Here is a 24,403-nt window from a genome sequence, read left to right on the forward strand (position 1 = left end):
TCTTCCTGTGGCGTAACTGTCCTTGGATTGCCCACTGCAGGCTTTGGAGCCAGGTGCCTCACTTGCTGCATACGCCTTGGCTTAGAGAAGTGTCCACAGGAGGGTCCCGACACGGCCTCCGCTGCGGGGTTGGGAGTGGGTTCCCTGAGGCCGTGAGGTGGTCCTGGCTGACCCCCACTTTCTGAAGTGGGCTCGAACTTGTCTTCCTCAGGTCTGAACAGCAGGCAAGTCCTGAAGAATCCACAGTGGTAGGATTCAGTCCTCTGAGTTTATGTCCCCCAGGGCCTGGCTGCCTCCTCTCTCAGTATCAGGGGAGCATTTATACTGGGTTCTGCCTGCTCTCCTCTGGCCACAGGGAGCCGATGTTCAAAATTAAAACCAAGGGACAAGCAGGAGAGAAGCCGGAGGGAATCAGGTGTTCTTGACACAGTCTGGGGCCTCCAGAGTAAACCAGGAGAGGACTCCCCTTCCCCCAGTTCCCGCCCTCCAGAACCTCCAGAAAAGCCGCTAAACCTTTGGTCCTGTGGAGACGGGGCAGGCACAACACAAGATGTCGCTTGCCCACCCACCCACAGCTCTCATTCCAGCCGCTTCTGATCTGACAGTGGGGGCTTCTCTTCCTCCCTCCTGCTCCCTGGCCACTGAGTGGCCTTCCCTGAGGGGTCTAAGGGAACGGCCAGGATTGGACCTGATAGGTCCAGATCAAACCTGTCATCCGCTCTGGGATTCCCCTTTGGGCCACAGGGAAGGTAAACATGCCCGAGGCCACACTCGCTGCCTGACGTGACAGAGATGGGATTTGAAATCTAACAGCAGGTGGCCCCAGCAGAAAGGGCAGGACACAGGCTGCTGTAGCTGTACCTCGAGGCAGGAGGAGCGAGTGTCACTGGCAGAGCCGAGCCTGGGACCCCTAACTCTGTGCTGAAGCAGTGAGATGAAGACAGGAGTGACATTTTGGGGGCTGAGGGTGGGGGGGATTGGTGACAGATGGACCTCTGTCCCACAGCTTCCATGTTTGTGTGTCTTCTAGCGCAGTGTCCAAATGTTTGTCCACCTGATATGGTACGTTTAGGCTTGAATGTTCACTTTCAAAAAAAAAAGCTTAAGACTAAGAAACCAGCCCACCCACCCCAGGCTGACCCAGGGCTGCCCCTGTTCTAGGAACTCCACCCCCCACCCCCATTGTCTGGGTCTCCAGGAGGACAGCAAGGCTAAGTAGGGCCAGAAACGAGGTAGGCCAAGGAGGGGTGACACCGCCAGGGTCCTTGGTTCTGGGGCCCTCCACGCTCCCCCGGGGTCCACAAGCTCAGCACTGTCCCTCCCGCCCCCCGCTCTGTGGCCTTGCCTTAGAGCAGCTGGCTGTAAGGAATGGCCTGGTGTTTGCCAACTTGCAGAGGTCCAGAGTCGCAGATGCGGAGCTCTGTTGCCTCGGGCAGTCTCCCGGACCATCTCCAGAATGACCTTTCAGTGCCTGCAGTGAGGACATTCTGGGAGGGGGGCAGCTGTCCCGATGCCCAGATGTGGTGTTTGTCCCCGGCCTCCCCCGCCGGTTCACGGACTTGGAGAACGGGGTGCTTTTCATTGCCTCCTATCCTTCCTTCCTGCGGCCGCCCGGAAAGCAGCTTCCCCACCGGGAATGGAGCCGGAGGGTGTGCGGAGAACGTGGCGCGGGAGCTGTCGCAGGGCTCCTGGAACGGCCCGGGGCGGGGTGGGATCAGGGTGCTCTGGTCCTGCGCGCTCACGGGGTGAGCGGAAGCAGAGCAGCCCAGCCCCAGCCCGACCCTGCGCCAGGCTGCCTCCGCCAGCCCCAGGACGCGCCGGCCGGTGACCCCGCCACCCCCCTCCCGCCGCTCTCAGCCGCCTCTCTCTCTCTGCCGCCTTGCAGATCTCGTCCACTTTGACATCCCCTCCATCCACGTAGAGCTCGGGCCGCCGCTCCGCCTGAGCCCCCTGGAGCACGCTCGGCTACACTCGGTGACAGAGAAGAGGGACTCGGAGGAGGAGTCTGAGAGCACCGCCCTCTGACCCGGCCCGCCCCGCCCCGCGTGTACATACCCGGGCCCCGCCCACTACGCTCCGCCCCGCCCCGGAGCGTCCTGGGCTTGCCGGGCTGCAGCTGGGCGGCTCGCTCGCGGTCCCCTCCAGCTTGCGTGGCCCCTGCGGGTGCAGACTTACTTCCTTCGTTCCCTCGGGGTGGTGACTCTGGCCTTTTGTTTGATCTTTGCCTTTTGACTTTGTGCCTCTTTTGATCCACTTTAGCCTCCACGCCCAGCGGTACCCCCTCCGCCCAAGGGCTTCGGTGTCAGAAAGGTCCTTTGCGGGTGTGTGGGCTGGTGGGGGGAGGGGGCGGCGTGCAGGAGGGTCGGCATGCCGGGGTCCACCCGCGGCTGCTGCCCGGGCTCTGACACTCTGACGCCTCGTGCCTCCAGTGAGGGAGGAGGGTTCCTCTCCCCTACAGCACACGAGGTCTGGACCCTAGAAGGCCCACTGCCCAAGCTGGGGTGGGGGCGCAGGGGAGGGGGCCAGCCCGTGTAAAAATCTTTCAGGCCGCCCTTACTGCGTGGGCTCTAAAGTCAATGGCTAAAGACAAAACCTGTTTCAATTCCTAACAGTTTGACTTTTTCCGACCCCGAGACAGCGCTCCCGTCAGGACCTTCTCCTTTTGTACGAGTTTAAAAAGATGATCAGGCGCACAGTCCCCCCCCACCCCCACCCCGCACCCCACAGCAACCTCTGCTGACAGCAATGGGGGCCGGAGCTGCCTCTCCCTCCAGGCGGCCACAGGGATTAGCAATAAATCTGTTTCCCAGAGCACGTGGAGGACAGTAAGGCAGCCTGAGGGGACGGGGAGGCGGGTGCCACTGGCCCTGCCTTGTGTCGGGCCTCGCTCAGCTGTGGGTCACCACACTCCCCCTCGGGGAGTCCCATCGCGTCTCCAGGAGTCCAGTCACACTTTGGGATTGAGGGAGAGACAGATTTGGGTCATGCATGCCAAGTCAAACTTTCCAATTTTATCCTTTTAAAAATAGATAATATACCTATACAGGATATAATATTTGTATATATGAAATCTATATTTGTTTAATTTGAGCCAAACTAAAGCAATGTATAGGTGTACAATGAGAAATTTAAAGGCTTAGTTATTTTTCCCAACACAGTGTAAGATAACTGCCCCAATGGGGGGATTCACCAACTTTGGATGTTAACAGCTTTGCTCACTTCCTGGCAAGGACGGGTACGTCCCCAGTTTGTAAGGGAGCCCAGGGGTCGAAAGTTACCTTTAAATACATGTACAAATAGTTGTCGAAAGTAATGTTATTAAAATAGGTTTATTATCCCTGAGCGTGGCCTATCTTCATGTGTTGATAAGAAGCTTGTTGGGGACACATGTCCATGCAGGTGCCCCTCGGGAGGACATCGGAGGTCACGGCTGGGCCAGGCTAACTCCTCAGTCTGTCTTCCACATCACCTGAGCTTTTTAAGCTCCGTGTCCTCACAAATAAGTACCAAATTAATCAGATGATTTCATCTCCATACACTAATCTCAGTGTTGTCAAATCCCAAAGAGGGCAAGAGTTGGCTAACCTGACATCCAATTCTCCCCACAGAAGGCGGTGACGGGGGTCTTGTTCTCGCCGTGAGGCAAAGCACGTAGGTGGCCTCCACTTCCCCTTGGGACTGCGGGAAGACGTGGCCGTTCCTGAGCCGCTGCTGGGGCACAGCTGACATGGCTTGACTGGGTCAGAAACTAGGCTACAGCAGGATGGCAGCTCCCTGGGTCGTTACTGCAATCAGAGCTGGCTTGTAGGTCACGCTGGGTACCAGAAAGCGCAGCCCTGCAGGGCAGGGACACACCTGCTCGGAGAGGGCACTGGGACAAAGCAGAGCATTCAGGTTCCAGGCCGCCTCGTCCCTGTGTTCTGTCTTTGGAAAGGCTATTCCTGGAGTCCTGTCCACGACCCAGCGTTCCTGGACTTGGCTTGCCTCGGGCGTGCAGAGCGAGTAACTTGGCTGGAGCTGGCGTGGGCACGTCGTTTTTCCATGTGACTTCTTTAAAAGCGGTTTGTACCAAGGTCCAGTTGTCCCCATTCTTCCATCTAGCAGCCTCACGGCCCGCGGTCGTGTCAGGATCGGCCGTAGCAGGCATCCAACAGGGCCATCCCCATGCATGGGTCTCGGCCGAGACCTGCGTGCACACCGCCCTGTGCCCCAGTGCCTCCCCGTTGAGCAGAGCCCTCCGGCTCCCACCAGGCCAGGAGCCCATGCCATGCCACGCGAAGGATGCCGGCCTCCCGAGTCTGGGGTCCCTCCCGCGCCCTCACTGTGCCCTGACTTTCTTGCTCTGTGGGCTCTGAGGCTGCTCTGCGAGGGCCCGCTTGTGCGGGGACATCCCGTCCTCAGGGCCAGCCACCTGCTCCCGGGACAGCAGGGCTGCCCGCGCCAGCCGCACCTCCCGCTTCTCCCTGCGCTCCTCCATCTCCTCGATGTCACCGGCAAACAGGGCTTTCAGCGGCGCGGTCAGCTTGGGCACTGTCGGGAGGTCCCCGAAGCAGACCTGGAAGGCGAGTCCAGATTCAGGACGTGCGTCCGGAGGCCAGGCAGGAGTGAGACGGAGGGGGCCCGCTGCGCACAGGGCAGGCACCAGCTCCCTCCTCGCCCACCTTCGTGGCAGCTGATAGTAGTGGAAAACGGGTGAGGCCAGGGGAGAGGGAGGAAGGCTTCTCGGGAAAGGGGCACTGACGCCCAACTCCTGGCTAAGGGGGTAAAACAGAATGGGCCTCCGGAAAGGAGAGGCAGTCCAGACTCTGAAAACCAGCGTCCTCAGAGGCAAACCCTGGCTTCTGCCCTCATTCAGGGGGGCCAGAGGGGCGAGGCTGGCTCCCCCATAGGGAGTGGAGCACACAGTCTCCCCAGCAAGTGCTGAGGCACAAGTCACCTGGCTGGGGGAAGGGCCGGGCCCAAGTCCCCCAGTCACTTCCAGCAGCCCTGCAGTCCCAGCTGGTGCTGGCCCCGACCAGCGGGAGGGAGGGGGATGGTGGTGGTGGTGCAGACCCCTCTGACCCTTGGCCCCGAGACCCCGCGGAGGGAGCGCAGCCTCTACCCCAGCCCCACCCGGCCTGGGCAGCACAGACCTTCATGTGGTCAAAGGCGATCCCCACTTTCTCGTTGAAGTCGGGGCTGAAGAGGGGCACCTTGGCATAGCGCTGGCTGAAGTGGTTCAGCATGGTGAACCCCGCGTTCATCCGCACCCCCACGCCAATCGCCTGGGATGTGGTGCTGCCAACAGAGGAGCCATGTGAGGCTGATGTCCCAAGCACAGGCCAGATCCCAGCCCCTAGATTCCCCCGTGCCCCCTGGGAAGGCCATGTCTCCGGCCAACACAAACTCTCGTACGGACCAGAGTCTTCATTCACACCCCCAGATGGAGCCTGGACCCAGCACTGGAAGACCCCCTCCCGTCGGTAGGGGCAGCAGGGAACAGGCAGGCGGCTCCTCACGGCTGGGGGGTGTGGGGGAGGGAGGGCGGCAGGACATACCCTCATCCCAGCAAAGCCCAGATCCGCCCCGGGGAAGTTCCCTGACGTGGCTGACTGCTGACGCCCGGGCACCAGGAGTATTCTCAGAAACCCCCACGGCCTCGGCGGGAAGCAGGCCGGCTGGCCTCTTGTCACTGTCACCAGAGAGCAGTGTCCCCGCAGGGCTGACATGAGGCTCTCCGTGCGTCACCCGGGAGGGAACACATCAGGTCACTGCGGCTCAGGGCTCTCCCCTACCTGTGTGTCTTTTCCACGGCCTCCTCCTCCAGGCCGTCTTCCAGCGTGGCCTCATGTATCAGGAGGGTGGCGTCCTTCCCTAGGGAGTAATGAGTGCGGCCCGTGGAGCAGAGCCCATGCCTGAGACACGCTGCACGAGCTGCCCCGGCCCCATGCGCTTGCTGGGACGGCCTCGCGGTCTGCTGCCTCTACTCACCCATCTGGACCAGGGCCTCACAGGGCATGGTGTCCCCGGAGTAGACCACTTTCCAACCGGACGTGTGGACCAGCGCGCAGCCAAAAGCATGCTTGCAGTGCCGCACCAGGCAGGTCTGAAACTGTAGTAGCGGGCGAGCGGCTGTGCAGCCGAGCTTCCGTCACCACCGCCCCCCTTCCCCCAACCGTGGGTGCGCCCTTACCTCGGCCAGCTCACACACTTCCAGCAGCAAACCCACCAGCCTTTCAATGGCGGGGCTGGAGACCTCCGCTCCTCTCTGAAGGCACTTGGCAGGAATCAGGCTAGGCGGACACAACAACAGTTCAACAGTGAGCATGAAAGAGTTTTTTTAACGTGATTCCAAGTTCAAGCGTCTGGTTGCAGAGCTCCAAACTCCTTATCATAAAGAAACACAAACCTGTCACTTAGAGGAAAGAGGATTCCATTAAAAAGAGCCAAACCAAGCCCTCCAGGCTGTGGCAAGGGACCTGGTGGGTGGGCACTGCCCGTGGTGGGTAGAGGGAGGCCCGCCCCACAGGCCGGGATAGACCCTGGGCAGGCAGACAGACCACCCCGGGATGGGAGGGGCCAGCCCTGTGCCAGGCACTGCTCAGGGACTTGGCCCCAGAGTATTTCGTGGACAATCTCAGGACCAGAACAGAATCGCAAAGAGAGCAGAGAAGACACCCGTATGAAAGCAGGCACTGGCCGCTGGTTCCCCTGACCCCCAGGAAAGGTGCTGCCAGGGGTTGGGGCGCAGTCACTCACCTCACGTGCTGCAGCAGCTGTTGGCACTGGTTGTGGTACAGTTGGAGCCACGCCTTGAGCTGGGTTGGGGCCACCACCAGCAGCGGGGGACACGGCTTCCCCAGGGATGCCTGAGACAAGGACACCGGAGCCGCTGAGTCCACAGCAGGAACAGCTCCGGGTGACAGGGGGTGTGGCTGCAGACGTGCAAGCCACCAAACTCAAGTGTCAGGATGATCGAGGCCCACACTCACCAGAGCCCGTTCTCTCTGCAGCAGGATATTGAGTAAGCCCTGTGGGGGCGGGGAGGAAGGGGACACGGCGTGAGCCACGGTCAAAGTCAGCTTTCTGCCCAATATCTGCATTCTGGAGTCGTCCTCCCTCCCTATCGGCCACCATCCCCCAACGCTGCCATGGGCAGTGTGACCAGGGTGGGGACCGGGAACCCAGCTAGCCCAGGGACAGCAGGCCTCCCGTCTCCAGCTGAGGTACCCTCGGAGCAGGCCAGCCAAGGCCTCGCCGCTGCAGGACAGTGGGGCGCCTAGAGGGACAAGGAGGCTCCCCAAGCTGAGTGGCAGCACTAGCGAGAGGAAAAGCCGGCGCCCAGAGCAGCCCCTGCCGTCCGCTGGGGCTCTGTCATCTGCCGTCGCTCACCGTGTGGTGATCCGCGTGCAGGTGAGACACGAACACGGCGGCGAGGGTGCCCAGGACCCTGTCCACCTCGTCTCCGTAGTGACGGCACAGCTGCCCAAACGTGCCCTCACCACAATCCAGGAGCAGCGACCTGTCAGAGCTGCAGACAAGAGCGACAGTCACACCACCAGGCAAGGCTTCGAGGTCTGGAGGGTTTGCATTTCAGCGAGAAGAGCAGGAAGCGGTTCTGTGCTTCCTACATCGTCCACAACCCCTCGTGCTCATTCCGAGAAGCTTCTCTAAACAGGAAGGCCGTTTTCCAGCGTCTAAGCTCATTATACGAAAGCACTGATTAGCCTCGGAACCCTGAAACCCCTGAACGTATGCGGAGTCCCCAGAGCCACAAAGACAGTGGCACCCAATCTGGGGAATGGGAGGGCAAAAACCACAGCCCCAAGGATGCACCTCAGACTGTTTAAACGGAACGTGGTGACGCCCCTGTGGGTGCTCCCGACACTGGGCACTGGGCGTGGACATGGGAGATCTGGCTGCTGTGCACCTGCTACCCTTGTCAAACCCCAGGGAGGACAGGCCGGGCCTGCTGAGCCGCTTCACTGCATGTCCTCAGCGGCGAGAGAAGTGTGTCCCAGAGGGGGTGTTTCTGCTAGCAGAGTGCACTTCTAAGCGCTGTGTGCGACGAGCGCGTTAGCGGCTTGGTTGCCCTCCACCGCCAGCATCCAGAATGACAAAGCAAAATTTCAGAGCCAGCCTGCACTTCCTGCAGATGTGAACACAGCTGGGGACCCAGCCTGACCTCTCTGGGGGCAAGGACACCAGGAAACCCAAGAGAATCCCTCAAAACCCACTGGCAGTCGGGGGGCTGATCACGAGACCAACGCACACACCCCGCAGCTGTCCCCCCTGCACCGGCGGTCACCAGTTAGGGCACGCCCCAGCCAGCAGTGTAGACACCAACTCACGCTCCAGGTCCGCCCCTGACCAGTTGTGGGAACTAGTAACTTCTTGGGTCGTTAGTCTAGCGATCAAGGAAATGGGTGAATCACGATTTCCTAGGCCTACTGTGAAAATTCAGTGACATCATTTCTTAGCAAGGTGCATGGCCCCCGGCAGAGCTGGCTGTTTTTGTCCAGAACAGAACAGGGAATGAAGTCAGGATTCCCAGGAACTATCAAAGGCGTTAACACCCACGACTCCCCTTCTGGGCACTCCGGCCAAGGTGACAAGTGTACACGCTTTCACACGGCTGCGTCTTCAAACTGGCCCCGGGCTGGGGGTGTGGGGGTGGGGGGGTACGCGTGTGCCCCACTGCATGAAGGGCTTCTGGGACAGCAGCAGTACCTTATGTTGACAAGTGTGGCACTGACGTTTCGGATCTTCATTGGGATGGCGGAGCCCGTTCCAAGGAAGACGATTTCTGGATACTGGGTTCTCTTCTCTGTGGAAAACACACAGTAGAAGGGTCCATTACCCAAAGGGACAGCATTCATGAGAGGGGTAGGGCCTGCCTCCCAGGAAGGGCCAGAGGTCCCACCTGGCAGGGGTCCCTTGGAGGCAGGGCCCCGGGCTATTTGTGGGTAAGTGGCCATCTGCAAGGCACAGCAAATAAACCCCACAGCCTTTCTTTCCAGAGACCTTCTCTAGCTCTTTCACAGCACAAAGGGCACTTCTTCAGGCTACAAATCATTTAGCTCAAGGGTCTGATGTCTGCCTGGCGTCCAGCCCTTACCACCAGACCTGTTTCTCCTGCAGGTGCCATAACCACCTTGCTGGGAGGAACCCCGGGCTTACAGGGGAGCAAACAGGCTCAGAGGGTCAGCCCTCCAGAGGGGAAGAAGCAGAGCCAGGACCGGAGTCCAGGGAGACCCGATGTGCCCCTTCCACGAGAGGGGAGGCTCTACACCAGTCAAGGCAGACTCCCCCAGAGAACATGCCATGGAGGGAAAGACCCCCCAGCTGCATTCACGCTCCCCGCTTTCTAGTCCGGCGTTCTCAGTTTCTAGCACTCGTTGAAAAGCCAACTACTAGAGCAGCAGTCCTGAAGCTCCCCACAACGGCGTTTCCTGATGCGGTGACGAAGGCCCAGCAAGGTGAGGGATGTGGCCTGGTCTGCCATGGCTCCCCAATAGCCAGGCCAGGACCAGATCTCGCGTCGTCGGAGGCCCGGTCCAAAGTTCTTTGCAGGGTCTTGCAGGAGCGCCCAGAACCATGGCCCACAGTGCGTACTTGTCACACAAAGGCTGGGCGCCATTGCCGAATGCTTGGATTGAACTGGTCTTGGTGGGGAGGGCAGGCGAGCAGGCGCAGGCACGGGTGTGTTTGGAGAATAAAGCCGCACGGGGTCATGGAACTAGACCTCATTAGACGGTGCCAAGCTGTGCTTCTCCCGAGTGCTCCGAAAACACCTGCAGGAGGGCAGTGGCCCACAGAGGAAGGCGGCTCTGGGGTCTTCCGCTCACCTGCTGGGTCTGGGCCGGCCTGCGCGACCTTGCGGTACTCCTGCACGCTTTCCTGGAAGTTGGGGAGCCCCAGGGCCTCAGCGATGAATTCATCGGGATCGCAGACAAGGACAGCATCCCTGCAGGGAGGACAGCATCTCTGGCCACGGGAGGCACGTGGCCTCAAGCACACACCCATCTCATGTCCAGAACCGACTTATGGACACAATCTGCATAAAGTTCTCCAAATCAAGACGGAAGACTAAGCAAGCCCGGGCCAGGTCTATTCCCCTACCGTGAGGAACCATTCTCAGCGAAGCGGGGGTCTCAGAGCACGTTCCAAACAGCCCCTCAGGACATCTCAGCTCAGAATCTAACGATCCTGGCAATACGGACATCCAGCGGGGGGTCCTGACCTCTGCCCACCAGATGCCACCAGCACCTGCACCCCCTGCCGGACTGTAACAACGACAAATGTCTCCAGACGTGGCCTGATGTCCCCTGGGAGCCCGAGGAAGGGACGGGAGGAGGGTCAAACGGTCCTAGCTGACCAGCCTGGCCCGAGAGCAGCGGCTCCCACACGACCGTGGGCACAGCTCATGTCAAGAACCCTGTGGAATGCAGGCCCTGATCCAGCACCACGGGGCTGCAGCCTGGGGCTGTCTCTAGCAAGGCCCTGATGCTCGCAGGGTCCGGGCACACGGAGAGGCCGGCCGCGGATCAGCGGCTCTCCACCCTGACGGGGCACTACGCTCCCCCGTGAGCTCATGCAGTAAGGCCCGGCCAGCTCCCCAGAGTAGTGCACGAGGCCTGGGATGTGCACTCCCAGGTAAAGGAGGATCTGGGCATCACGCCAGGTTCATCAGTCAAGGTGTGCGAACCACCTGTGCAGACACGGACAGCAGGCTCCGAAGTCCCAAGCCCGCACCTGGGGGTCCCCCCGTCATGCAACCTGTTCCAGACGCACACTGGACACATGACCCACGAGGGGATTACTGGCTGGACTGGGGCAGAGGCCTCAGAACGGGTCACACCGTGACCCAGTAGCCCCACACCCGAGAACTGCTCTAGGGGACAGAGTTCCACTGAGACACACTCCAAGCATTTCCCGCTTCATTAAGAAAACAACCTAGAGGGACGCCTGGGTGGCTCAGTTGGTTGGACAACTGCCTTTGGCTCAGGTCATGATCCTGGAGTCCCGGGATCGAGCCCCGCATCGGACTCCCAGCTCCTTGGGGAATCTGCTTCTCTCTCTGACCTTCTCCTCGCTCATGCTCTCTCTCACTGTCTCTCTCTCAAGTAAATAAATAAAATCTTAAAAAAAAAAACCAACCTAGAAACTTCTGAAATTAGCAAACATCCCTCCATGGGGCACCCAGAAAAGCCTCGTTCCTGAAGGCTACGTAACGAGTCATGACTCAGGAAAAGATGGGCCGGTCAGGCCACAGACCCACACACACACTTTCCAAAAGATTATTCCCCACATGGTCCAATTCAAAAAACAAAATGTTAACGATCATTATCTCCTGTCTTGGAGGATAGGATCGCCGGATCACAGCTGCCTAATCTTCTCCATCAAATGCTTATGTTCTTTGTTGTGAAACAGTGGATCCCCTCACAGTTTTCATGAGGGAAAACACCTTTAGGAAAGAGAATCATCGCTGGCCTTTTCTCCCCACCTCAACCCCAACCAGAGTGGCCTCCGGCGAGGACGACCCTGCTGGGGAACTCCCTGGACCCGAGGCCCGATCTGTCCCCCGTGGCAGGGGCAGAGTTCAACACCTGGGACACACACCGCCGGGCCCTTCCGGAGAAGAGCTGGGCACCCCCGATCTAGACCCTTCCATCCGCTTGGAGTCGCACAGACCTCTGCCACTCCCTCCGCGGACGGAGCTGATACTTGAGGAGACATTCGCCTCGGACTGTGGGCACAGGGAGGGCGGCGTGTTCCTCCTGGAAGACACAGATGTGCTCGGTGGAGAGAAGGAGAAGGCGAGACGCCAGGCCAGGGGACCACAGGGGACACTACCTGGCGGCGGGGGGTGGCGAGCGGGGGGAAGATGGTGGGGTGGATGAGGCTCAGCTGCGTCTGGATCTTGTGGCTGCGGAGATTGTGGACGGACGGGCAGCTCTCGTTCAGGACCAGGTGCTGGGTGGCGGTCCCAAACCTACGGCAATGACAGCGTGTTCGCGGCGCCCTTTACGGCAGACGCCCACCACAGGGGTGGCAGCGACACCGGGGGCAAAGGTGGAGGGAAGGGGTCGGAGAGTAAGCGCGGGTTCAGAATCACTGGCCGCCCCGCCCCTCTGCCTCCAAGTCCAGGGCCCAGATTCACACCCCCCCGGCAGGTGCTGCCAGGAGCCCCAGACGAACCCGGAGGCTGAGAGGTCAGGGGCCTCCAGCCAGGCACTGGGAACAGTGGAGTAGCAGTACAGGGAGGGAGAGGCAGAGGCATCCTAAGGCTCCTTAAGACTCATGCCCTCCAGGGAGGGAGGGAGAGAGAGAGGGAGGTGGGCCAGGAGGGGTGAAGAGCCTGCGGGGACCACGGGTGCACCTGGGAGGAGCAGGCGGGAGGCAGAACAGCAGCCTCGCCCGGGCTCCCAGTGCAGCTCCAACACTCCCACCTGGTGCCGAGCCAAGAGCTTGGCTCGAGGGGCCCCGGGGTAAAGGCAGGGTGACCTCTTCTCCACTGAACACTGCTATACCTGCCTCGCAGGCTGGAGGGGGAAGAGGGGAAGAACCGGAATGAGCTGCAGAGTCGTCGACACACTGCCTTCACCCTGGAAACTGAGGGCGTGACTCTGTATCTTAGGACCCCAGTGCGAAGCGGGGAGTAGGCGGACCCTGGACACCAGCCGGACACCAGCAGCAAGTGCGTGTGCACGGCACCCCCTAGTGGTGGTCCAGCGCTACAGGCGGCTGCTCCCTCAGCTGGGGGAGGGCAGGGAGCCCCGGCAGGAAGGGGACAGAAGGGGGGACAGAAGGAAGTGCGACCTACCTCTCCATCCACTGCTGGTATCTGGGGTCCTCCAGCACACACTGTGGGGCCATGTGAACCACCAGCGCCACGGGGGCACCGGCATGGCCTTGGTACCTGGGCAGAAGGGAGGAGGAGCACAGTTGGGCTCTGCATAGATGCACACACAGAACCTTCCCAAACGGGTACCGGGCGGCCAGGGAAGGGCACCGCGTGGCCTGCTCTCGGGGCCCGCAGCGACCCCGGCCTCCATGCCCAGACCAGGCTGTGCCCAGGCCGCTCCCATAGTGTCTGAGCCCGCCAGGACACCACATCGGGGCTTCTCTAGGCCTCAGGCTCTGGGGCTGCTCCTGAGCCTTCCCAGCACTAGTTCTGCTTTCACTTTCGCAGGACCTTCCCCATGTGAATCTTGGGCACCTGCAGTCGCACCTGGCCATCTGCCTTCCAGCAGACCCGAGCCACGGGCACAGAGAATTAAAATCATCCATTACTCCCCCGTCTACAGTCATCACTTACAAACACTGAGGTGCTTCCTTCCGGTTCCCTTTTAAAAAAAGCACACGCAGTACTTCCTACCTACCCCTCCGCACACGCACCCGCAGTGTCTATGGGTCGTGCAGGTAAACCTGGCAGCATCGCGTCAGCACACACGCCTCTCAGCTCACAGCCACTCTACGTGGCTTTGTTGCCCGTGACCTGACGGCAACACGAAGCCTGTGCCACCACAGGACCCAGATTTGCTCAGAAAGAACAAAGTCCATCTCAGGAAGACCTTCCAACGCGAACTTAAAACATCATGGCTGCCCGAAAAAGATCTGTTGTGCTAAGCGGAATAAAGCACTATATGCAAATCGTAAATACGAATTAGGAACCGGAGAAACACAGGGAGAATAAACCACTGAGAATGGGAGAGAAATGGAAACACCGACGTCAGGGGGCAAAGCTACCTGGGATGGAAGCTGAGCCGCCAAGGGGTCCGCCGTCTTGGGCGACGGGAGAGCAGATGAATGTTGTGCCCGGACGGAGAGTCCGTCCCTTAATGGGGACCTTCGACCAAGACAGTCTCACAGGTTCAATACAGGCAAGTGAAGGAAACGTACTTGGGTAAAAATAACCCCAATAACAACTGGGGTATTAATTAGAACTGAAAGTGCTAGAGTGTGTCCTAGACTTAGCACTCTAACTGGCCACTGGTTTTCTAGTCTGCACATTGTCTCGGGCTTTCGATCTTTTCTAACTTCACTACCAAGGCTGTGCGCAAATAGCCCACCAGGCAGGAGTCTGAACTCAACACGTGGGCTTCTGCGGTCACGGCTTGGTGCCAGGAGCAGCCGCGGGTCAGGCAGACCCCTGACACCCTGTCGATGTCGGCGGGGCACCCCCCACCCCCAGAGCCCTCTTTACCTCTTGAAGGTGGCATTCTCACAGAGGGGCTGAATGAATCCTTCATCCGGACATTCTACCACAACAAAAGCAAGACCAGGATCTGGAGGAGTACAGATCTCTTCGGGCAGAATCTGAAATCATGGGGGTCATGACTCTCCCAGGGCAGAGTCGCAGCTCGGCAAACACACCGAATGGCCTTCAAGTCAACGCCTCCCCCCTTACATACTCCCTCCCCTGTCCCCAAACAAGGGCAAAACCAACTGGGAATCACCACCCGTGCCCTCCCCGTGCTCCGCTTCTGTATGCCAGGCAGTGGCTCGCAGAGGGCGTCTCAAACCCAGGGTGGCCACAAAACCAGGCAGGACATCCAAGGTGCCCTCAGGTCTGTGGCCATGGTCTGGACATCCTTAGACACCGGAGAAAACATCCTGGCTAAGAACACAGTGGCATTCCCTAGGGCCGGGGGCCTAAAGTCCATCCTCAAGGGTCTGCTGCTAGACAATGCCCGGACCTCCAGGACAGGGGACAGCACCCAACCATTGGGAGGAGGACCCTCAAATCCTAAGTAGGTGCTCTGCAGACATGCCCAAATGTAGCCAGCGTGGCCAAGCAGGACAAGTCCAGATAAGAGACCCTGTTGTACCAGTCAGCCCAGTGAGGAAATCCGAGCTGTCCCGCTTTCCTCAAATGTGAGGTCTGGACCCGTGTTCCAGGCCCCAGCCGTCACTGCCGAAACATCATGAAAATGGGGCGCCTCACCTCTCTGCCCTCGTAAGTGATGCTCTTCCCGTCCTTGACGGCAGCGATGATGGGAGCGATGGCAGCTGTCCCGCTGAAAGAAGGGGCCAGCTGCCCGTGAGACAGGATGCAGCAGGGACACGGGGGCTCCCTAACCCCCAGCCTCCAGGCCCAAAAGCACGCACCCCCCCAGCCCCCCACCAACACTCACACTGGCAGGCCCAGCTCCTTGGCTTTGAGCACCAGGAAGTTTCCCTTCTTCACGTGAAGCTGTGACAAAGAGAACATAAACACCATCTCAGCCAGGGTTGGGGGGACGGTGGGGAGGAAGCCCGGCTTCCATCAGCCTCTGTCCAAGCGCAACTCTCTGGCTTCACTGCATCGTTCCTCAAAATGCAGCCCGGGTACAGCTCTGAGAGGAAGCACACTACCTTCCATGCTACCTTCCGAAGAAGTCAGCTATTCTGAAATACTATAGGACTAGAAGCTCAGTGATTTAAAACATGGTGCGTTAGGGCCCCACATGAACTTGTTAGGGATGTAATAGAATGCGGTCCATTTCCAAATCAAATAAAAAGGCTCCTTTGTGTCCCTGGGGACCAACACCTCTGTCCCACCATCTCGCACACAGCATGTAGGAGGTAACGGAACACGACCAGCACTCGGTCTGACAGCCCGGACCATGCAGTGACGGGGACAGGGTAACAAAAGCATGGACAGTCTTCTGTGGCACTACCTGCACCCTGGAGGAAAGCTGTAATGAACAATCCCCGATACGCTCTTATTATGTCAGAACGACAGACAACAATCCTGCCACAAACCTCAGGGACGTCATTCTGTCCTTGAAAACGTGTATTTTCGGGATCTACTTATTTCATATGTAATAACAACAAAAAAAAAAATCAGAAAGCACATAAAATATCAGTAAGTCTATGAGTACTAAATTACATTTGATTTTCGTTTTCTTCCTTAGATCTTTAAAAGGAAATTACTCAAGGCAAAGTCCACGATTTGGATCCTCCAGCCTTACCAGGGTTCTAGAATTTTCTGGCTTGGCAAACGCTATCCTAGAGGAGGGATTACAGCTCAAGTGTGTGCATATAAGGCACAGACGATGAGCTCCAATGACACCTTTAGATGATGACATTGGCTGGGCCTGTTGTGACCAAACGTTCCCTCCACAGACCCAAATGGGCTTCAGGATGGAAACCAAGTGCTCTAACGTTTCACAGGGACTTGCAGACCTAAGGCGGGCAAAACCCCTCCCTCCCTAATGAGATGAGCTCAACCCACAAGAAACTGTTCCCACCCAAGGGTGCGGGGCATGTGGAACACAGAGGACAAGCAGAGTGCAGCCCCCGAGGCCCCGAGCTGGCAGGCAGCCATCTGAGGCCCATGCTCTCCTAACGGGACAGCCTGTGTCTCAGGCCCTCACATGCTGGGTCTCTTTTCGCTCACCCCCCAGAGATTGGACTAGGTCAGCTTTACTGCCTCCAAACCCTCCGCTGAGCAGTAGCACACTAACTAGAAGAGGGACCACGGCCCACAGGCCGACCCATGAGAGCAGCGCTCAGAAGGCACAGCGAATGACCAAAGAGGGACAAAAGGGTCTTGGGAACAGTAGCTGAAGACAGCCAGGGCTTACAGGGGCACGTGGCCCGGCACCCAGAGCACATGCCAGCCCACCTCTACTGAGGAAGGCGGGAGGGCCCTAATACAATTACAGATGGCCAGAGAAACCTACTTGGAAAATTATTTTGCTGCCTAAAAACTCAGAAATATACATGGAACAAGCCTATAGACAACTGTCCTGCACTTTCATAAAAACGACCACTGAAATACGGTGACAGATGAGATAATGAACTTGCAGCTAATAACGATTACTGCTGACCTTCCAGAAGGGTTTCCCCCAGTGGGTGTGATCATCTCATAAGAACTGCAAATATATTTTAAAGTCAATGTTACTCCTCAAAAAATCATCACTGCCCACAAAATGACAACCTAGAGCCTTGCCGCAGATAATCCTATTTTAGCGCAAAGCCCGATTAAAGCCAGGCCATTGGTCCAATTTTTCAAATGCCCTACAGTAACAGATTCCATAGAATTGGACCGGCTACAGATCTGCGGACCCAGGGAATGCTGGTCAACATGAAAACGAGTCTGATGCTACTAGCTGAACAGCTGTGGTAAAAGGACAAAATGTAGAATTAGGAGTAGTAGAATTAGGAGTTAGAGGAGTGTGAATGAAAGCCCGATGCACCTAAAGGCACACAAGGCCGTCTCCATTTCTCAAGTGCAAGGTGGCCCACTGTGGGCAAACGTAAACCAGGGGTCTTTGGAGCCACTGGCTCTGAAACTGCTGGATGGGAGCTAACGGAGGGTCCCCATCACACGCTCGCTGAAAGCCCACCGGACAGGCAGCTGCTTACCTTACAGATGAAAGCTACCACCAAGGAGGGGTCCCTGCCGCTCTTTTTCTGGCCAATACCTGAGGAAAAACAAATCAGATTGTAACAAGGCAAACAGGAAGATTTACAGGCTTCACAGACTGATGATTGTCTGAAGTCTAATTTGGTACCAAATTAAATGGATGCGACAGTTCCGTATAAAGGTCAGAGGAAACACTGGTGTTCTTTCCCCAGACCTGTTCTTTTTCCTACTCATACCTGAGATCAGAGTGAATAGAAAACACAAATCGCCAGTGGGAAAAGCTTTAGAACAAGCTAGTGAAATGCTTTAAAACATGACACACTTTACCCCCATAGTCAGGAGAGAGAATAAGTAAGTTGTAACGTGATTTATAAAGAAGCGTACATGAAACACCAGGAGAGCCAACGGGCCTGAAGAGAAAACGTGGATGTGGGCCCTCAGCTGGGCCATCCCAGGGAGGACGGCTCCCGGGGTGAGCACCTCCTGGCCAGACAGACACGATCCTGGCAGGAGCAAGAATGCATCAGCCCTGCCTGACATGGGACCACAGCCCCCTTAAGGGGTCCCAGTCGTCCCACACAACTAAGCTTGGCATTAAACTTAGTTTCTCAGCAGGCTGTCCTTCTGGAAGAAAAGGGTTTGGTCTGCTCATGGACCTGAGTGGTCAGCTCAGCAGTTTTCTGCATTCGTGAAAAATTCCATTGTGCTAAAGAAAAAACACAAAAGCCTCTGTATGAACCAATCTGCCAGGCCCTGCTTTCCTTTGGGGAAACCAAACATGAAGTCTGGGGCCCACCCAGTGCTGGGGGTCGGCCCCAGGGCTCCGTACTGCTGCCCTCACGGCAACCCTCCCCACTGTCCCCACGGGCCACAGCACGCCGAGGCTGTGGACGATCGGGGCAGAGGCCCGATACGGGCCTCATGGGATAACAATGCCAACGTCGGGCATGAAGGGCAGCGATGAAGAAAAGCATGCTCTGGACAGGGGCACTGTTCTGTGGAAACTGCGTTACCATCTGGAAGGTGCTGCTCGTTGTCAGCGGATCCTGAATCCGAAGACCGTCCTGGACTGAGTCGCTCTGGGCTCGGGGATGCCTGGCGCCCTCCACACTTCTGCTCGCCTGGTAGGCAGGGGAGAGAGTCAAACCCCACGCCCCGGGGGTGAGCTCCTGGCCAGAGACCCGCTGTTCCCCGACCAAGGCAGCCTCCGCCCGAGCCACAGCTCCCCTCCCTCCCCTCCACCACAGGCACCCTGCAGGCTTTGTCTCCTGGCCAGCCCGACTCCTCTGCCCCTGCCCCTCGTTGGGGGGGTTCTCATCTGTGTCCCCTCAGCACTTGGCAGGGATCAGACTAGTGTCAAGGAAATGTCCCCAGGGTCCTCTGTTCTCCTCACAACTGGTAAAACCTGGCGTGTAGTGTGACTGGCCAGATTCCCGGGCAACACGGACATGGCAGGGTCTCTGTGTCCCTAAGTCAAAACCACACCATCCGCCCTGGGGCCTGCGAAGGTTCCCGGGACCCTGTGACCTGCTCGCAACACTTCTATCAGCATTAGTATTCACAGAAAAGGTTACCATGCAAACCTCTTCAGCATCCTCTCCCCAGAGGGGTACTTACATCTGCGGCAAGTAAGCCCCAAGAAATAAATGAGCCCTTCTGAGAACCACCCACTTTCTGATGCTGTCTGATTAGGACATCCTAAGTGTAACCACAATCGTCACCTAGGAGCTGAACATGTCTGTCTGTAAGATCATAAGCTCCCTGAAGGCAGGAACCATGTCTTAATTCCTCAGCTAAATTTCCTGATCATATTCAGAAACACAAAACTGGGTATACAGAGCCAGTCAATATTCCAGCAGTGTCTAGCTTTACCCCACGTTTTCCTGGCCAGGGACCTGCATCCCTCCCTCCTGCTGGGAAATGGGACTCACGCACTCACTGTATATGGGAACCTGGAAGACGGTCATGGTCTCGTCCTTATATTCTGGTGCCGAGTGGGGCCGCACAGCTGCGCGAGAAAGACCGACAGTGACTGTGCTGGGGGGAAACGGGCTTTCCAGATCACCAGCCACAAGCAACTATTTACCCCGGAATGTTGCTGGGAATCTACACTGAACCCAGAATCTCGAATAAATGACCATTTTTAGGCAAGAAGCACCCATGTATTTTCACTCCCGGTGCAGCCACAACAGTCTCACTGAGAACCATCTCTAACCTATATCTGGGGGCATGACGTGGGGGCACAGAAATTACAACAGGCATTATTTTCAAAATCCATCTCACTGATGAAACACTTGGTTTTAAGGTTCAATTTAGTGCAAGCTTTGTGGATTCTAGTTTGGGAGACCGGGGTATGCAGAATAAAGAAATGGCAGATGAGGAGTCACACTCAGGAACATACCCAGGTCTATGCCTTTCAATGGACCAGAAAATATCTTGATAGCTTCTAGGTATTTTTCCTACAAAAGACAAAGGAAGAAGAAGTGACGGTTGTATAAAGGCAGAACAGCAGCACAAGAGAGTTATCAAGACGCATCAACATAGGGGAGCCTGGGTGCCTCAGTCGGTTGCAGGTCTGACTCGTGATTTTGGCTCAGGTCATGATCTCAGGGTCGTAAGATCGAGCCCTGCGATGGGGGTCTCTGCTCAGCAGGAAGTCTACTTGAGATTATCTCCCTCTCTCTCCCTCCCTCTGCCCCTGCCCCCACTCACCCACACATGAGCACACTCTCTAAATAAGTAAAATCTTTGAAACTACTCACCAAGAAAAAAAAATCAGTATTTTATTGTACTCTCTTTTTTAAAAAGTTAGTAGATGGGGAACCTGGGTGGCTCAATTGGTTAGGTGTCTGTCTTGGGCTCAGGTCATGATCCCAGGGCCCTGAGATTGAGCCCCTTGTCCAGCATCCAGCTTCTTGCTCATCAGGGAGCCTGCTCCTCCCTCTGCCTCTGCCCCTCCCCTCCTGCTCATGCTCGAGTGCGCGCGCGCTCTCTCTCTCTCTCTCTCTCTCTCTCTCATATATAAAATCTTACAAAAAAAGCTTAAAAAGTTTAGTTTTTATTTTTTTAATTTAGTTTATTTTGCCCCCCATCAGCTTTACTGAAATGTAATTGACACATAATATTGTGTAATTTTAAGCTGCACAAGATGATTTAAGTCTACATTACAACATGATTACCACCATGTGGCTAACATCCATCACCTCATACTTATAAATAAATCTTTAAAAAAAGGAGGCATCTGGGGCACCTGGGTGGCTCAGTGGGTTAAAGCCTCTGCCTTTGGCCCAGGTCATGATCGCAGGGTCCTGGGATCGAGCCCCACACCAGGCTCTCTGCTTCCCCTCTCTTTGCCTGCCTCTCTGCCTACTTGTGATCTCTGTCTGTCAAATAAATAAAAAAATCTTAAAAAATAAATAAATAAATAAAAATTTAAAAAGGAGGCATCAACATGAACTTTAGTACCCTGAACCGCCTTTACACAAATATTTACTGAGTGTCCACTATATGCCAGGTGCCTAGGGTTTAGCAGTGTGCAGGGGACAAGGTCCCTGCCCTGGTGCCACTTAAAAATGCAGCAGCGACAAAACTGGAATGAATACGCACGAATAGCCAGGTCACAGCAGTCACGCTTAAGATCTGCAGGAAGCTGGACACACAGGGGCCAGGGTGTCCCCTGTGTGGGGAGTCAGGCAGGATCCTGACTGCATAGCCTTTCGGCAGAGCCCCAAAGGCTCAGAAAGAAAGCCCTGGAATGGGAAGGGGCTTCAGGGGAGAGCCGAGAGCAGCCCACAGAGCACCAGCAGGGAGACTGGAGACAGAGGTTGAGGGCAGGCAAGGGCCAGGGCCCAGAAGACTAGCAGGCCCGATAATGGGTGTTTGTGCTGCATTGCAGAGAAGCCCGGAGGGTTCTGGGTGTGACGTGCCTACACGTATGCCCCAAAGAGACCCCTCTGGCCACTGTGGGGGGATATGCAGCTGTCACAGTAGACGGGACAGGAGACAACAGTATGGGAGGCTTTAGGGAGGACACAAATGAGTAGATTTGAGGTACTGTTTTGAAGACAGAATTAATAGGACTTGGTGACTGGTACCTTTTCTTTTTTTTTTTTTTTTTAAAGATATTAGTTATTTAAGGGACGCGTGGATGGCTCAGTGGGCTAAAGCCTCTGCCTTCAGCTTGCTCATGATCCCAGGGTTCTGGGATCAAGCCCCACATTGGGCTCTCTGCTCAGTGGGGAGCTTGTTTTCCCCACCCCTCTGCCTGTCTCTCTGTCAAATAAATAAAAAAAAAAAAACCTTAAAAAAAAAGATATTATTTATTTAAGAGAGAGAGAGAGTGCGCGCGAAGAAGGTTCCCTGCTGAGCGGGACTCAATCCCAGGACCCCAAGATCATGACCTATGCCAAAGGCAGATGCTTAATGGACTGAGCCACCCAGGCGCCCCACCTTTCCTCTTAGGAACTGGGAAATGAATTGTCAGCCAGCAGTGCTAATTAACAAGGTGCATAACAGCTTCTCAACAATGTTCAGAAGCTAGTCTGAAAGGTATAAAGAGGTCTAAAATTTAATAAAAGTAAATGCTAACATTCCCTGTGGGCCTCCTCGGTGCCCAACATGTAGTAAGTTGGCTTGGTGTTTCGTATGGGTGTTTCATGTAATCCTTAGCAACCTGATGGAACTCACAGCCATCTCACAGATGAGTAGCCTTAGGTAGCTCTAAGGAACTTGTGCAAGGTCACACACTTAATCCTGCTTTGGACTCGGGTGTCTAACTTGAAAGTCCCCCCCGCCCCCACCAGCTAACTCTGGAGAGCCAAAGACAAATTTGCAGAGACAAATGCTTGTCACTAACATGAAAAAAGGAGAGGTCGGCTCTGAACGCTGAGTCAGGAGGGACTCACCAGCTGTGGAGGTCCAGAAAGCACACACTTCGGGAGGCCGGTTTCCTTTAAGGTAAGAATCATTCCTGGAAGGGGAAAGAACATCAGCTGTGTCATCACGGTGCCCTGCAGCTGCCACCAGGAGGCCCATGCCTTACTTCAGCAGCTCCGTATCTACTTGTCCTCATCACGGGCCCTGGGCAGAAGGGACTCCTACTGGAGGTGCAGGGGACATCAGATATTCCTCAAATGCCTCCAGAATGGGCAGGGCTGAGGTTGGGGCGAGGCAGTGAGGCACCCAGGACCTGCACCTGCAGGCCCTTAGGTTCTGCAGCCTAGGGCCCTCATGCCTTGCCCTGCAGGGTCTCAGGTCTGAGAACGGGATGGGCTCAGCCTTGTACTCCTTCCTATCCACGTTACGGACTTTGGCAGTGGCACAACCTTGACCTCTCTCACTGGTGGGCATGAATAATGGGGCAATCCACAGAGTGGGTATCTGTGTGGGACTGCTGAGTCTCAGTGGTAAATGCGCATCCTTTAACCATGACCCACTACACCCTCCAGTTCACTGGCCCGTATCTCCAGTCCAGCAACTCAATAAACTGAGTAGATGACAATGCTTGGAAGCAGCATTTGCGTTCAAATCTGCCCTTTTGAGTCACAGCTTTCCAAGCTGTGGCTCACAGGGCAAGTATAGAAAAAAAATCCAGCTCCCTGGACTTGGAGGATCGAGAGGGGTCAAAAAAGAGCAACAAGAAGACAGACTAAATGCCAGAGACTTCCCTCCAGCCTCTGACCTCGGAAAGAATATACTTACCACACAACCCCCCCACGTTAGACCAGTGCATCCGGGTCAGGAATATATTATCCAAACGAGCCACCTTCAACCTAAGAAGGACATGAACGTTTGAACAGGTCAGACCAGGTGGATCAGGGACCCTCTCTTCTGCTTCAAAAACACTCCTGTCTCTCACCCCGGCTTTGAAGCCCCATGAGCATCTCCGCCCCATAAGAAAATGGTTGACTCACTTGTGCTCCTGCATGAGCCTCTGCACGCCTTCTCCACAGTTGAAGAGGTACCTGCAAGACGAACACCACGCAAGATACTCAGACGGGACTCTGGAGGGTTTGGGTCACGGGTCTGGATGTTTTACTGAACACTACAGAAAACGGGGGGAAGCCCCCAAACCCCACGTGGTGCTACTACCGGACTGCATTTCTGGCGTGAGGACACTGGTGGGGAACCCTCCCGGACGGAGGCCAGCAGGGGACTGGGTCCTTTCCCCCGTCACCTGACCTGCTACCCCACACGCCAGCCGTGAGGTCCCGGTATTGGGGCGCACGGCTCAACGTGTGCCAAGTGGGCCTCGGCGCCGCAGGCTGGAGAGAGGGCGCTGGGGCTCCCGGGAACCCCACGGGCGTGGGATGTAAGACCCCGGGGAGCTCCCAGCCCCTCCCCGAGGGTCCACTGTCCGCTGCAGCAGCGGAATCCCGCACGGGTGCCGCGTGGGGGACCCCGGCGCGCAGCACGCGGGGCGGGCGCAGCGCACTGACCGGTTGTACTCGGAAAACACGTAGAGCGCCGCGCCCACGTCCCGGCCACCGGCCGCCACCACCTGCAGGTACACGGTGTTCGGCCCCCCGGGCTCCCACGCCGCGCCGCGCTTCTCCCGCGTGCGCAGGTGCCGCAGCGGGTCCTTGGGCGGCCGCTGGCGGCGGGCGGGTCCCTGCGACATGGCGCGCCCGGCCGCGGAGCGCAACAGCAGTACCGAGCGGAGAGCCCACATGCACCAGGCTCCTTCCTAACGCTGCCGGTCACCGGGCTCCGCGTGCCCCACGCCCCGCCCCTCCGTCCCGCGTGGCAGGCCCAACCAATCAGCGCGCCGCGAGCCCAGCTGCCCGCCTACGCGAGGCCGCGCGCCCAATAGCGAAGAGCCTTGCCCCTCGCGGCCTGTCAATTGGCGACGACCATAGAAGAGGCGCGGGCTAGAGTGCCCCGGACGGCCCCGCCCCTTGCTTCCTTCCGGCTTCCCAAGCGTCGATTCTTTCCGGAAACTCCTCTTCTCCTGGGGCGGGACTTCCGGGAGGGTCGCGCTGGAGACGGCGGTCCTGGCACAGGAGCGGCTTGTAGGGATTTCGAGGCTCGCGGTGGGGAAAGGGCTGGGCCTGCCCTGGAGCGCTG

At 57.2% G+C, this 24,403-nt stretch overlaps 2 protein-coding genes across 5 annotated transcripts in view; one reads left to right on the forward strand and one right to left on the reverse strand.

The window, feature by feature from the left end:
• ARHGAP44 (Rho GTPase activating protein 44) overlaps positions 1-3,342 on the forward strand; it is a 165,815-nt gene extending 162,473 nt beyond the window's left edge. For 3 of the 4 annotated variants that reach the window (XM_045083405.1, XM_045083406.1, XM_045083408.1), the window contains one exon: positions 1,886-3,342. In XM_045083405.1, coding sequence (XP_044939340.1) covers positions 1,886-2,025 — 140 coding nt within the window. In that variant the 3' untranslated portion in view covers positions 2,026-3,342. The remainder of the gene's footprint in view (positions 1-1,885) is intronic. The other variant, XM_045083407.1, reaches the window with a different exon arrangement.
• Positions 3,311-24,082, reverse strand: ELAC2 (elaC ribonuclease Z 2). The gene is made up of 24 exons (XM_004760139.3): positions 23,776-24,082; positions 23,251-23,301; positions 23,039-23,109; positions 22,243-22,307; positions 19,740-19,797; positions 19,278-19,346; positions 18,352-18,459; positions 17,338-17,396; positions 15,120-15,178; positions 14,930-15,002; positions 14,189-14,301; positions 12,806-12,901; positions 11,836-11,974; positions 11,674-11,759; positions 9,828-9,946; positions 8,710-8,806; positions 7,372-7,510; positions 6,972-7,010; positions 6,739-6,848; positions 6,173-6,272; positions 5,971-6,091; positions 5,775-5,853; positions 5,133-5,277; positions 3,311-4,555 (listed from the first exon to the last, which is right to left on the reverse strand). The coding sequence occupies exons 1-24, from the start codon at positions 24,006-24,008 to the stop codon at positions 4,319-4,321; spliced, it is 2,466 nt and encodes an 821-aa protein (XP_004760196.1). The 5' UTR covers positions 24,009-24,082; the 3' UTR covers positions 3,311-4,318.
• Positions 24,083-24,403: the final 321 nt, after the last annotated feature.

This window comes from Mustela putorius, unplaced genomic scaffold, assembly GCF_011764305.1.
Source record: "Mustela putorius furo isolate JIRA1106 unplaced genomic scaffold, ASM1176430v1.1 tig00000695_pilon_pilon_pilon, whole genome shotgun sequence".
Classification (NCBI taxonomy): Eukaryota; Metazoa; Chordata; class Mammalia; order Carnivora; family Mustelidae; genus Mustela; species Mustela putorius.